Raw genomic sequence first — 13984 nt, 5'->3', positions numbered from 1 at the left:
TGAGACAGGATTTCTCTATGTAGCCCTGGCTATCCTGGAACTTGCTCTGCAGACCAGGCTGGCCTCAAACACATAGAGATTTGCCTGCCTTTGCCTCCTAAAGCTGGAATTAAAGGCATGGGCCACCACCACCTGGCATCTCCCTGCCCTTTTGCTTGAGATTTTACAAGACAATTTTATTTCTGTTATATCTTCAGCTGTTTATAAAAACTTCTGGTGTAGCTTGGTAGGATGGAGCTGATAAAGACCAAAACTGCTCTTATCAACATTGCCACCCAGTCCAGCCTGGTGTCAGAGCTGATCTCTGTTTACTGTGATAGGAGGGCATAATGGAGCAGAGCAGTTTACATCATGGCCCATATTCAGCCTTTTGAGTGCCTGTGTTTCACCTCCTGTCTTTTTTCAGTTGTTGCTGTTCTTAACTGTCTAACCCTCTTCAAGTCTTTGTTTCATCATGTCCTTATTTTAGTGTTCCCCTCTCTGCTTTCTAAGGATCCTTATAATTCTAATAATTGGCAGAGCAGGAAGGGTGGCCCAGGCTCCTGTTTCCTCTCTCCCTTTGTCTGTCCACCAGAGAGAACCCTGAAGTGGAGTTGCTGCTCTCTGTGATTCTGTCTTCTTTGCTGTTTGATTCCCTTTCACTAGAGCCAATGAGGGATTTTTGTTAATTTCTGTTTTGTTTTAAGTTAGGCTTTTAGAGATTGCTGAGCTGAAGTTTTGCTGAATTCCCAAAACACTAAACTGCCTGTGTTCCCACTCAGCTTTCATTTTCTAATTGGAACAAGGCACAATATTGTAACAGAAAACTGCAATTAATTTTCTAAAATAGTGGCAACTTGCACATTATAATAACTTTGGTTGTAACCAAGTGAAAGCATAATAACAAAATTACTAATGAAGCCAGAAATAGTCATATACCAAACTGTTCTTCCAATTTGTGTCTTGTAAGCCCTATGTTACTTATGGAACAAGTAAAAAGTCAGGGCTGGGGCAGGGGTCTCAAGGAAAAGAGATGTGCTAGGCATTCTCAACTATAAGGATGAGTGTTTTCCAAATGGAAGTTAACATGTCATGCTCTTTCCCCAAGGCATGAACCATCCTTCCCCAACAGATGGAGGTTTTAGGCAAACAAATGGTCTAGAGCTGGAGCTCAGTGGTAGAGTATTTTTCTAGCATGTGCAATACCAAACTCCATCCTGATGTATTAGAATGCTTGTTTGTATTTTTATAGAATCTAGGGCCTTCCATTAGACAAGCACCCTACCACTGGGCTATATCCCCAGCCCTAGAAATTTTTGTTTGTGTTTTTCATTTGTTTGTGGTGTTAGCTAGAGGTTGGGCCCAGAACTCAGAGCCTGCACATGCAAAGTAAGCACTTCACTTCTGAGCTACACTCCATCCCTTCTTGGTTTTTTATGAGTTCTGCTGTTATGTAGTGAACCCTCCTCTGGTTTACTTCTATGGCTCTCCTATTAACCATCTTTCATATATTTCCACATCCTAAACTTTCTGGGTCATGCTAGCCATCATCCTAGTGATAGTGCCTTAGAAAGCTTAAGGACTAGAAATGAGCAAGGAATGGTGCAGCACCAGCACTTAAGAAGTAGAAGCAAGAAGGTCAAGGGTTCAAGGCTGTGAGATAGCTCAACAGCTAAAGGCATCTTCCACTAAGCCTGAATTCAATCCCTCATACCCACATAATAGAAGGAGAGAACTGACTCTCAAAGGGTGCTGTCAGATCTCCACAAGTATATCATGTCATATACATACACAGTCTCTCTCTTTCTTTAATAAATGTAAGAACATTTTTAATGCATTTAAGACATGCCTAGGCTATATGAGACCCTGACTCAAAAAGGAAACTAATATCAGCAACAAAACATGAACAGTTGCAAAGATACTCTGCACAGTGTTCATCTTCCTGTAAATACCCTTGTAGCTTAGATCCTGGATCTCGGCGGGTGCCTGATGTCATCAGTCCTGGTCAGCACTTATATATAACTGCTTAGATATGGGTTCCTCTGAACTATCCTACTTTTACTTTTATTTTAATGTATCTAGTCTTCACTAAGATCTTCCTATCCTCTGCCTTGTAGTATAATACCACTCATTTCTGTACTTTTGGATTTTAAAGTCTGGATTTTTGAAAGTGAAGAGTACTCAGAAGGCCCAGGGGTCTGAGCTATTTCTTAATCTTAGGGAAGCAGGTCTGGCCTTTAGTTGGGGGGGGGGGTGCTGAAATTGCAGACCCTTTATTTTTGTGTCTTAGAAGGGTACCATTTCTTCAAGGGGAGATTGGGACAGAAGCAAGACAGCTTTGTTATCAGAAATGATTTACTCCTTCCCAAGATTCTGTCCTTATTAATTTCCTTAAAGCTGCCTGTCAGTTGATTAAAAGCTGCTTCCGCCGCAATTATCTTAAAGTTGACATCTTCGATGAAGCACAAAGCCATCTATCATCAAAAAGTTTCTTTCTTCAGAGCATTGTAGACAAGGGGGGAGGGCAAGATAAAACTTAGAAAAGGGGAGAACAAAATACAGAATTAAAAATAACATTAGAACTGCCATCAAAGCTGTTCGTTCAGAATTTTGCCATGACATAGTCACACAGCTCTGATGAGCCCTCTCCCCTGACCCTCATCCACCCAGTGTCTTTTCCTTACTTTGTTTTTTGAGAGAGGGTCTCTGTGTAGCTCTGGTTGTCCTGAAACTTGCTCTGAGGACCTGGCTGGCCTCGAATTCAGAGATTCATCTACCTCTGCCTCCCAAGTGCTGGATAAAGGCGTGTGTTGCCGCTGCCACCCCACCCCCTGGTGTCTCTTAAAAGAATGGAGTCTATACTACATTCTAGTCTTTTCAAAAAATAAAATTGTGTTTGTGCCTCCTGTAGGCATTAAACTGAAACTCTTGGGACATAGGGAGCTCTGAAATAAGAATTTATTTAGACTGGGGATGTTGCTCCATATCAGAGCACTTATCTAGCATGTAAGCAGCCCTGGGTCAATTGATACTAGTGAAAGGGGAGGCAGGGTATGTTTCTACCACCATTGAACCTACATTTATAAATATTAGGGGCAGAATTATGCTGTGAAACTAGAGAGTGGCTGTTGCATCTGGATTGGCGGGATCAGTAGCCAGGGGTGTGTCTATATAGTAAAGATAGATAACCTTGGTGTTCCATGTATAAGAACTGAGTCAAGGTTTCAATATACATTCAGGAATGTGAAAAGAGGGTCTTTCATTGTGTCAGATTAATGTCTCTCATCACTTCCCTCCTCCACCCTCCACTCTTTGAATTAAATTTAGGACATCTCAGAATTTTTCTGTCAAGGTCCAGGCACTTTGCTAGATCTAGGAATCTGTGCTTCTCAGTTTAATGCTTTGCTGCTGCTGATTTTGTTTGTTTAGCAGCAGGGGTTGTGGTTGAAACCACCTTGCTATGTAGCCTGGGCTGGCCTTGAACTCATGAGCCTCCTGTTTCAGCTTCCTAAGTTCTGGGACTGGAGAGATGGCTCGGTGGTTTAGGGCACTGACTGCTCTTCCAGAGAACCCAGGATTAATTCCCAGCAGCCACATGACAGCTCACAACTGTCTGTAACTACAATTCCAAGTTATTTGACTCCTCACAAAGACATACATGCATTTTACATGCACCAATGCACGTAAAATAAAAATAAATCACTAAAAAAAAAAAAAAATCTTCATTGTATATAGCACCCAGGAGACATGAGTTGCTGGCTTCATAAATGTGAGTTATATTGAATTTTGTATGTTATGTGCTTTTCCAGCCCTATGTGTACATACAGTCTCTTCACCACCATCAGTGTACACAGTATAAACCACATTGAATAAAGACAATAATAAGGATCTTCCTTTTGAAAAATTTTGTGATTCTGCTATTCTTGCTTTTGCCAAATAAAATAGAAAAATTAACTAAGATGACATTCTGATCATTGTTTTCAAATAAACACTTTATTAGTCTTTTTTTTTTTAAGACAGTTTTTCTCTATAGCTCATCAGATCATGAATTTATGATCTTTCTTCCTTGGCTCCCAAAGTGCTAGGATTATAAGCATGTATCACCATACAAGGCTTTAAATAGCTACTTTTTAAAAAACAGACTTGTTGGTGGAGAGGTTGCTCAGTGGTTAAGTACTGCTGTTTCAGAGGAACATTGTTCAGATGCCAGAACCAAACTGGATGGCTCACAACCTTCTGTGGCTCTAGTTTCAAGGGGGTCCGATGTCTCCTTCTAGCCTATTGAAGCACACACACAAATACACACACACAAACACAAATAAGTAATAAAATCAATTGGGGGCAGGGGACTAGAGAGATGACTCAGCAGTTAAGAGCACTTGCTGCTTTAGGAGGGCCTGAGTTCAGTTCCCAGTACCCATGTCAGGTGGCTCACAACTACCTGTGAATTCAGCTCCAAGAGCTCCAACACCCTTCCAGGGCCCTCCTATCCTCTATTTCTCCTTTCTCAAACCAGCTTCAGTGGTCTTAAGGCAAAGCAAAACATACCAGCTGCACTAAGCATCACTACAAATTCAAGGTTCCAGCTTCACAGATGATGTACATAAAGCCACAGAGTTTTTTTCTGCTAGCTTCTTAACTGCTGGTTCTGAGCAGTGCAGTTTGTGGCTGGGCTTAATGGTCTGGGTTTTAAAGACTGTGGCATGTTTGTCCTCTGTTGTACTGTGTTTTGGAACAGGCTTTTACAGAGCCTAGGCTTCTATAGAACTCCTTGTATAGCCTAAGCAAGCCTCAAACTTGAAATCTTCCCAATTGGGGAATTATAAAATGTTGGCCTATTGCTGAGGCTTATTACTAACTAGCTCTTACCACTTAAATTCACCCATAATTCTTATCTGTGTTTAGCCACATGACTTGGCACCTTTTCCCAGTAAGACATTCTCATCTTGCTTCCTCTGCATCTGGTGGCAACTTCATCTCTGCTATTCCTTTTCCCAGAATTCTTCTAATCTGGTCACCCTGCCTACACTCCCTGCCTGGCTACTGGCCAATCAGGGTTTATTAAACCAATACGAGTGACAAACCTTTACAGTCTACGAGAGCATTACCTGATAGCAGAGGACCCTAAGAGAGAAGCATGGAGGGGTTGTGTTGTACCCTAAAAGTGGAGGCAGAATTATAATCTTCTTCTACCCCCTTAGAACTATAAAGATTAGGTGACTTGACCCGTTCCCTGTCAATATGCTGAGTCTGTATGGATGCTAAAATTTGTTCCTTCTAACATATTGATTCTCATTTCCTGTATAGATGATAGACAGGAGGGGAGATGTGTTATTGGTGCCTGTCATGTTCCAAGGCATTAGCTACAGCTAAAGCAGGTGAAACCAGGACTTTTCAGACAGGAATCCTGGAATCAGTGGTTCTGTTTTGTATTCAGCCTTGCATATGGGGTTCCCAGGTCCTCATAATTCTCTTCCAGTGTCCTAGAGTTGGGTAGTGAAGGTCATGGGAAGTCACTTTTGTCATGGGGTCATGGAGGTTGGCAGTCTACTAGCTTGACCTTTCACACACCCTGGAGAATTTCAGGATACTTGAATGGTGTTTTTCTTTAAATTGTATCTATAGAACCTTAGGTGAGGCAAAACTGTCCCCTACCTACACTGAGATGCCCTATCAGTGCAGATGAACTTGATCCCCCTTGCAATCCCCATTGCAGTCTTGGAAAAGCCTCACAGACAACCTGGTCTCTGGTTTCTACAGACTAATGGCTGAAATCACACATGGTTCAGGAGTAACTGGAGCTACCTTACCTTCTGTTAGTATTGGGGAAATTTTTGCACAAACAATTTTCTCATCTCCAGGGATGACTACTTGTTAGATACATTTCCTCTCATGAGGTACACTGAGAGCTGCCTAGCTCTGGCCAGCTCTTTAGATTGGGCCAGGCTCATAATAGAAGGGCCTTTGGGTTGCACAAATAATCTGAAAGAACCTAAGAGCCAGTAATTCCATGCACTTACATCTCCTAGGCTCTCACCTTCCTCTTGTGGTCTGTGTTCATCTCCCTTCTCCTCACCCTCATGCTTCAATGTGGTGAGGAAGCAAGAGCCTATCAGGAACGATATATATATATATATATACTTCACAGGGCATTCTTCTGGCTTTCTGCCATAAATTAGAATTTAGCGTAATCCCCAAATGTTACAAGTGGCCAGCCCTTGGAGCTACCCCTTCTGCTCAAGTTCTGCTCAAGTTCTGCTCAAGGACTCAGACTTGGGAAAGGTAGGCTAGAACCAGAGGACAAATCCATCCCCATGATTCTTGAGCCACACTAGTCGTGACCTGGCTAGTAAAGTCTGGGGAATCTCCACCTTTAATTATTAGTTCCATCACTGTCCCTCTATCCTAATCCTTGTCTGTTCTAAACTGGGTTAACCAGTCATATTGACCTTTTGGGGAATTTTGTCCCCAAAGCAAGTTGCTATTGTAAGAAGGAAATTGATAGTATTTGTTTTATCCTTCTACAGCAACAGACAATTACAGGTAAACTTGTGACATATAGTAAGTTTGCTTGCTGCTTTTCCTGGTCTGGAAATTTTCTAGGAGAGGTTTGTCTTATTTTAATTCTTTGAGATTCCTATCAGAAATTTTCAGGCAACCCTTAACCATCTGTTTTCCCAAAGCCTTAGCGGTTTTCTTCTCACAAGGCTTCTTTGTTGTGAAGCCCTACAGAGCTGCACAAACCTGACCCCAGGGCTTCCTCCCTAAATTAACTTACTAAAATATATTCTCATCCTCCTTAAACAGATTAAATATATTAGCCACAATATGTTATTACAACCAAGCTGTCCTGTTAGAATACATGCTGCATTGTACTTACTATTGGAGTAATTAGGCTAGAAAGGACAACATTGTTTATCTTAGTGGTTTTTGAGTTTGTTTGTTTGTTTGTTTTTAAGATTTTGCTTTATTTTTAACTATGCATAAGCATGTATGCCTGTGTGTAGGAAAGCACATTGTGAGTACATGTGCTTTTGGGGCCAGACATGTCAGATCCCCTGGGGCTGATATTACAGGCAATTGTGAGTCACCAGATATGCATTAGGGGAACTGAACTTGCATCCTCAAGAACAGCAGACACTCTTAACCTCCAAGTCATGTCCTTAGCACTCACATTTCTTTATTCAAAGGAAAAGACTTGGTTAGTTATCAACCAAGAGATATGCCAAGTGCTCATCAGCAGGTCCGAATGTGTTCAACACTCCTGCCAAATAGGTTTGTATGAGCAGATTAATCCACAGGCCAGGCAGCCATATTCTAGATGATTAGAACTGCAGTTCATAAATTCCTCTAGTCCTTTTCCCCCCTCTCCTTTTTTTTTTTTTTTTTTTTTTTTTTTTTTTAAGATAGAGTCTTACATAGCCCAGGCTAGCCTCAGATTTGGAGAAGTCCTCCTGCTTCTGTCCTGTAAGAGCTAGGATTACAAAGGTATGTGCCAGTGTACCTGATGTCACTGGACTGGATTAGTTAGAAAATTTTGTGAGCCCTGGCTAATTCTTTGAGTTGAGTCTGACAGGAAGGTTTTTTGTTTTTTGGTGTTTTGTTTTGTTTTTTGACAAATACATGTATTTATTTAATTAATGTGTATGGGTATTTTGTCTGCATATATGTTTGTGTACCACATGTATGTCTTATTTCCAAAGGAGACCAGAAGAAGATGTTAGATCCTGGGATTGGAGTACAGATGGTTGTGAGCCACCATGTGGATGCTGGGAATTGAACTCTGGCCCTCTAGGAGTGCAGCCAGTGCTTTTAACCACTGGGCCATCTTAACAGCCCAACACAGGAGGTTTTTATCATTGTTGTTTTGGTTTGGCCTGGGATTTTTTTTTTCTTAAATTTTATGTGTGTGTGTTTTGGTACACTTATGCTGAGACATGTGTGAAGGTCAGAGAACAGCTCTCAGGAGTCACTTGTCTCTTGACACCATGTAGGATATGGAGGTCGTCAGGCCTGTGTGCAAATTCCTCTGCTGGCTGAGCCATTTCTGTGGCCCTTGATTTTATTTGTTTGTTTTTGTTTTGTTTTGAGATAAGAGTCTCAAAATAAAAGTGGCCTTGAATGGAATGGCTTTTAACTTTTGATCCTCCTGCCTCAGTTTCCAAGTGCTAGGATCCCAGATATGTTCTGTCATGCTAGGCCAGGAGTGTTTTTTGTTTGTTTGCTTTTCAAGACAGGGTTTCTCTGTATTGCTTTGGAGTCTATCCTGGAACTTGCTCTGTAGACCAGGTTGGCCTGGAACTCACAGAGATCCACCTGCCTCTGCCTCTGCCTGCTGAGTGCCAGGATTAAAGGCGTTTCTTAATCCAAGAAGCACAGTTAGGATTCAAGCCAAAGCCAATTCTGTATGGGTAAAGGCTCATTCAACCTGAGGATCATAGCAAAGCCATTCTAGACTAAAAAACAAAAGCTATTAGACACATTTCTCAGTAACCTGAAAAGTTACTGATATCAGGATTCTCTGTTTGTCTAGTAATATATGAAATGTGCATGCATTGTAGAGACTGTCTTGCTGAAGGCCTTTCCAGTTGGTACCCAAGGCACACATAGCCATAGTCTCAAATCCAAGACTGCTTGCTTTGAGTAGATTATGGAAGAGACCCTTAGTTTGATTTTTATTTCTTTGGAGTCGGGCATTTAGTCAGGGTCACACCATATAGCTGACCTCAAAACTGAGGTCCTCTTGCCCAGTTTCAAGGGCTAGGATTCAAGGCTGCCCCAGCATGTCCACCCCAGTTTTTATTTCATTACTTTTTTCTCTTAGTCTGTTTTTAAATTTTTTTTTATTTTAAGTGTTCATACAAAATATTGTGAGCATATTATTTTCTATCCTCCTTTTTAGTCTCTTATTAGAATAATCAGAAAAATAACCAATCAGCTAGGTATGGTAGTACACACCTTTAATCCCAGAAATCTGGAGGCAGAGGCAGTCAGGTCTCTGATTTTAAGGCCAGCCTGTTCTACAAAGGGAGTTCCAGGATAGCCAAGGCTACACAGAGTAACCCTGTCTCGGAAAAAAAAGAAGAAGACAGAAGAAAAATAATTATCAAGTTTCATATGGCTGACATGGAAGGATCATTTGAACCTAAAAATTTAAGAGCTGCTTGGGCAAGGCCCTAACTCCGAAATAATAATAATAATAATAATTTTTAATTATCAAACCACCTTAAATTCAGTCTACATGTATTACTCTCTAAACCATACTCTCAACTACCCTGCCTGTCATCCCTTGAAGCAAGTAAAGCAGAGGAACCCATTTCTACTTGACAGTTTAAAATCAGGGAGGCAAGAACAAAAGCAGACAGAAATGAGGAGTCTCAATTCCTGCCCTTTCACAAGCCCTTTTTAAAGTTACCAAATGCAGGTTCCTTGCAGCAGTATCAGCAGCTACCATTTATAAGCTTATGCCATGCCAGGCAATTTTTATGTCCCTCATTTCTTAAATGTTCCTAGTTATTTGATTGCAAGTGTTTTGTTGGTGATTGTGGTGGTTGGTTGGTCATTCCCCTGCCATTTGTAACACTCAGCATGAAATCCAGGGCTTTGGTGTGCTAGGCAAGTGCCCCCATGAGCACATTGCATCTCTGCTCTCTTTTCACTTTTTTGCTTTAGAGTGTCACATAGCCCAGACTGGTTTTTAACTTTCTGTAGCCAAAGATGACTGATCATCCTATCTCGCTCCTAAGTTCTGGGATTTTGTGTGTGTATCATCAGACCAAGTTTATGTGATGCTGGAGATCAAACTCAGGGCCATGCATACTTAGGCCAGCACGATGACAATTGGGCTATATCCTCAGACTTGAATGTGGGAGGTTTCTAAGCTGAGATCTACACAAGTTGTTATGTAGTCACATCAGAGTTCAAAGTTAAGTTTAAGTAAACGCCCCAATCTCTGACCAGAGGTGCTTTTGAAATGATTCTCAGGTCAGTGTCAGAGACCTTGTCTCTGGATTTCTCTTCAGCCCTCACTCTAGATGAAGCCATGTCACCCTCAGGACAAAGTAGCTTCTGGGAAGTTAACTGGAGTCACTGAAAGGGGAATCTCTGTCTCTGAGAGAAGAGATGGATCTAATGGTAGTTTATATAAGCCAGAAGGAAGTCATGGGCCTGCAAGTTGAAGATTCCCCTCTGCCCTGCTCCCCACATCTGAATATACCTTTTGGGTTTCCTGAACAATAGCAGTTTTAACAGTGCTTTTAATTAGATGAATTAAGAATGTTCTCTGATTTTATCACCCCCTCCGCCCCCCTATCACCTCCAATTCCCCATTGCTGTGAGAGCTCTGGGGTTTCCATAGTAACACTACTACCAGCCCAGGTTGCCTTTCACTGGTTATATGCTGGTCAGATAAAAGTTATGGCCATTCCTTTCCATGGTGGGCTGTAGGTGAGGCATTCCTGACCCTTATGTCAGAGCAATGGGGCAAGGAGTGCTAAAAGGGTAAGAATGTAAGTGTGTTCCAAAAGAGACCTAGCTCCCTGGACAGTAAGAGGGCACCCACTCCTTCCCCAGGGTCTCAGTGAGTTGAAAGTCAGCCCATTGCCAGCCTAAAGTCTCCTCCCTTCTCTGCAGTTAATTTCTTGGGTTTTGTTATTTTTGGTAACAAATTGTTTCTCCTCCCATTCTCTGTCTCCCACCCAGAGAGTTTTCAACGTCCTTTACCCCATGCCTGCTGACCAGCGGAGACATGTCAGCATCAACTCTGCCCGATGGCTACCTGAGCCAGGGCTTGGTTTGGCTTATGGCACCAACAAAGGAGACCTGGTGATCTGCCGACCAGAGTGAGTTCCTCAAGGGGGTGGGTATGGACACTATCTGAACAGAGGCCTAGACAAAACAGTGCTCACTTGAGGGTCTGACTAACCAGGTAGGGCCTTTTATAAGGACAATCCAAATCCTGCTAGAGAGGAATCGGAGGTTAGTACATAAAGGACATGAACAAAAGGATGATGTTCAAAATTAGCCTTAACTACACAGGGAGGGACCTTCTATATTTTCATATTGTTCTCACACCACAACTTCCCAGGCTACTTCTCTCAAGCTAGAGTTAGCTCTTCATTCCAAATGTTGTCAAAAGACTGCTTTAGTAGCTGGGTATAGTGTGGTACCCTATAAACCTAGCTACTTTGGAGGATGAAATAAGAGGATCATGAGTTCAAGTCCAGCATGGGTCATATAGTGGGCACCAATTTCAAAGTAACAGAGAGCTAAGAATGTTGAGTGGTGGTAGAGGCTAGCATATGCAAGGTTTTATGGTCAATCTCTGGCACTGCAAAAATAAGTAAATAAATAAATAAACCCAGATGCTAGATATTGTTCTTTCTTGAATCCAGACAGTGTTGTATTTCCCTTTGTTGTGTCTTATTATCTGGGTTCCTAGTGATTGTAAAGTGCCCTCAGGTAAAAGAATGGTATCAAAGGTTCTTTTTAAAACCTTTTTTGGAAGAATTCAACAAGTGGTCTCATGTTTATGTAAGTGCAACAGACATTAACTTAGGAAATAAAATTGAAAACAGTGTTGTTAAAACCCCAATTTGGAGGCCTGGAAAGATGGTTCAGCAGTCAGGAGCATTGTTTCTCCCAGAGACCCAGGTTAGGTTCCCAGTATTATCATGGTGGTTCATGACCATTTGTAACTCTAGTTCCAGGGGATTTGATTCCCTCTTCTGATCTCTATGGGATAAACACGGCACATATACATGTAAGCAGACAAACATACACATACACATAAATAGTTCATTTTTATTATTTTATTATAAAATATTATATTATAAAAATTAAATTATACAATTATAAATTACATATTTGTTGTTTATATTATACCTATAATATATTATCATATTTTATAATATATAATAAAGTAAATATGCACATAAAATAAATAAGCCCATTGGTCAGACTACTGATCTCTAAGAGCCTGTCTCTGTGTCCTGCCACCGTTCCTTTTTACTGGAAGCTCTAGCTGAATAGTGAAAGCAGATTGGAAAGCTCAATTTAAAGTCATGGTGATTATTATCTGTACTTGAAGCATGGGAGAGAAGGGGAGCAAGAACTCTTCCGTCCTAATGACTCCTTTTCCCTTCCTCTGGCTTTCTGGGTGATAGAGGTCTCTCTGGGCATTTACTCAAGACCCTGAAGTCAGCCTGCTTTATTATCAGTTTCTAGGCTCAGCCCCGGTGGAGAGTATGAAACCCTGCTTCACTGCAGGTCGGCTGATTGCTGTGTGGGACACTGTGGGGAGCCAGCTGACTAAATGCCACTTCTGCCTCCAGGCTGCCCTAATTCTGTTCTTTACTTGGTGCAGTTTTCTAGAGTGTTGTACACACCAGACTGCATGTTGTTACTAGCCTTGCAAAGTCTTTGGTATTTGGCCTTTGGGTGTACCCACATTATCTTTATTTCTATTTATTTTATTTTTTGGAGACAAGATCTTATGTATCTCAGGCTAGCCTCAGAATTTCTATTTTGCCAGCCAGAATCTTGAACTTCTGATCTTCTGATCCTCTTGGGATTGTACCCATTTCCAATTACACCCAGTTTATGCTATACTGGGGTTTGAGTCCAGGGCTTTGTACATTCATTTGCTGGGCAATCATTCTCCAACTGCTCTACATCCCCACCTTCCAGACGCCTTTATTTGGGCTTTGATGGGACCTTGGTGTTTTTTCTGAGTATGTATTTGGATCTGTTCTTGTGGTCTGGTAGGTGACTGCTGGCTGACCCTGTCAGCTCTCAACTAAGTTAAGACAGTGGCACCTGGGAGAGAAAACCTAGTTCATTAGAACCAGTAGTACCTTCATTCCATCTTGAATATTTGGACACCCTCCCAAAGAGAGACTGCTGCTTAAAAAGTGATCCAGTAAAGCTGGTTTTGGAGCAGGGAGAGGGCCTTTTTCTGGCAGCTACTTGGTCCTAAGACTCTGTATCCAGGAAGCCTCTCTCACTACTTCCTGTGTCTTTCCAGAGCATAACCTACCTTTTTGATGACTGTCATTTTTATCCCAGATGCTGGACCTGTCTCTTTCTGCCCTTCTGTGCTGTCCGTAGTCTAGGGTTTGTGTGGGTTTTCAAATACTTCTCCCCAAACCACATGAAGCTTGTTACCTTACTTCTTCTCTTTAGGAATTCCTAAGAGAAATCTAGTAGACATCTTTTCCAAAATTGGTATAGGGTTCTGGACCATAATTTTATTCATAGCAACATGATACTTATAGGCCTTTTTTCCCTTATTTTTCAGAGACCTCATTCTTCCACAGTCTTATTGTATCCATGGTTCCTAACACTCACCTTTGTCCCTAGCTCTCTCCTTTACAAAGTGATCTACCCTCCCAGAGGTACTCTCTAACCCAGTTTGTTGTCATCTTTCCTCCCAGATGTCATGTCTCAAACCCTAGCCCACATATTTGGTGTGAGTCACAGACTCCTCAGCCAAACATGAAGGTGGCTTTGGCCTCTATTTTCTCTCTTCTCCCCATATGTTGTCTTCAGCATCCCAGAGTCTCCATTGAGCCTAAGCCATCTTAGGCTCCTAGGAAACTCTTACCCACCAGAAGCTCAAGCCTCTTCCCTAAATAAAATGTGCACTGGGCCATGGGGCAGTCCCATCCTAGGCCAGCTGGAGGTAACTTAACGCACCAACCTGCTATTTATTCTGATTTCTTGGGATCCCGTAGCCTTGAGGTGGTAAATTTAGGGTCTGTTATAAACTTGGAATGGGTGAGACATTGTCTTAAGTTCTTCAGAGTTTTCCCAAGGTCTCACTGTGTAGCCAAGGCTCATCTTGACATAGGTTATAGCCTGGACTCCCTAACACTCCACATCACAGACACTTTCCCTTTGCTGAGTTTAAAACTCAACTACCTTCATATCTGTTATCTTCAGGCAAGGTAAGAAAATTATCAATTTCTAAGGCCTTACTTAGAACAAATCAGTGTTAGAATTGGGT

The 13984-nt window shown here is 41.7% G+C and overlaps 1 protein-coding gene across 10 annotated transcripts in view; it reads left to right on the top strand.

The window, feature by feature from the left end:
* Ambra1 (autophagy and beclin 1 regulator 1) overlaps nucleotides 1-13984 on the top strand; it is a 219394-nt gene that overhangs the window by 192278 nt on the left and 13132 nt on the right. For all 10 annotated transcript variants that reach the window (XM_051184178.1, XM_051184185.1, XM_051184184.1 and 7 more), the window contains one exon: nucleotides 10681-10820. In XM_051184178.1, the coding sequence (XP_051040135.1) occupies nucleotides 10681-10820 (140 nt within the window). The remainder of the gene's footprint in view (nucleotides 1-10680; nucleotides 10821-13984) is intronic.

This window comes from Phodopus roborovskii, unplaced genomic scaffold (genome assembly GCF_943737965.1).
Source record: "Phodopus roborovskii unplaced genomic scaffold, PHOROB, whole genome shotgun sequence".
In the NCBI taxonomy this organism is placed as follows: Eukaryota; Metazoa; Chordata; class Mammalia; order Rodentia; family Cricetidae; genus Phodopus; species Phodopus roborovskii.
This window is presented reverse-complemented; position numbering and strand designations above follow the sequence as displayed.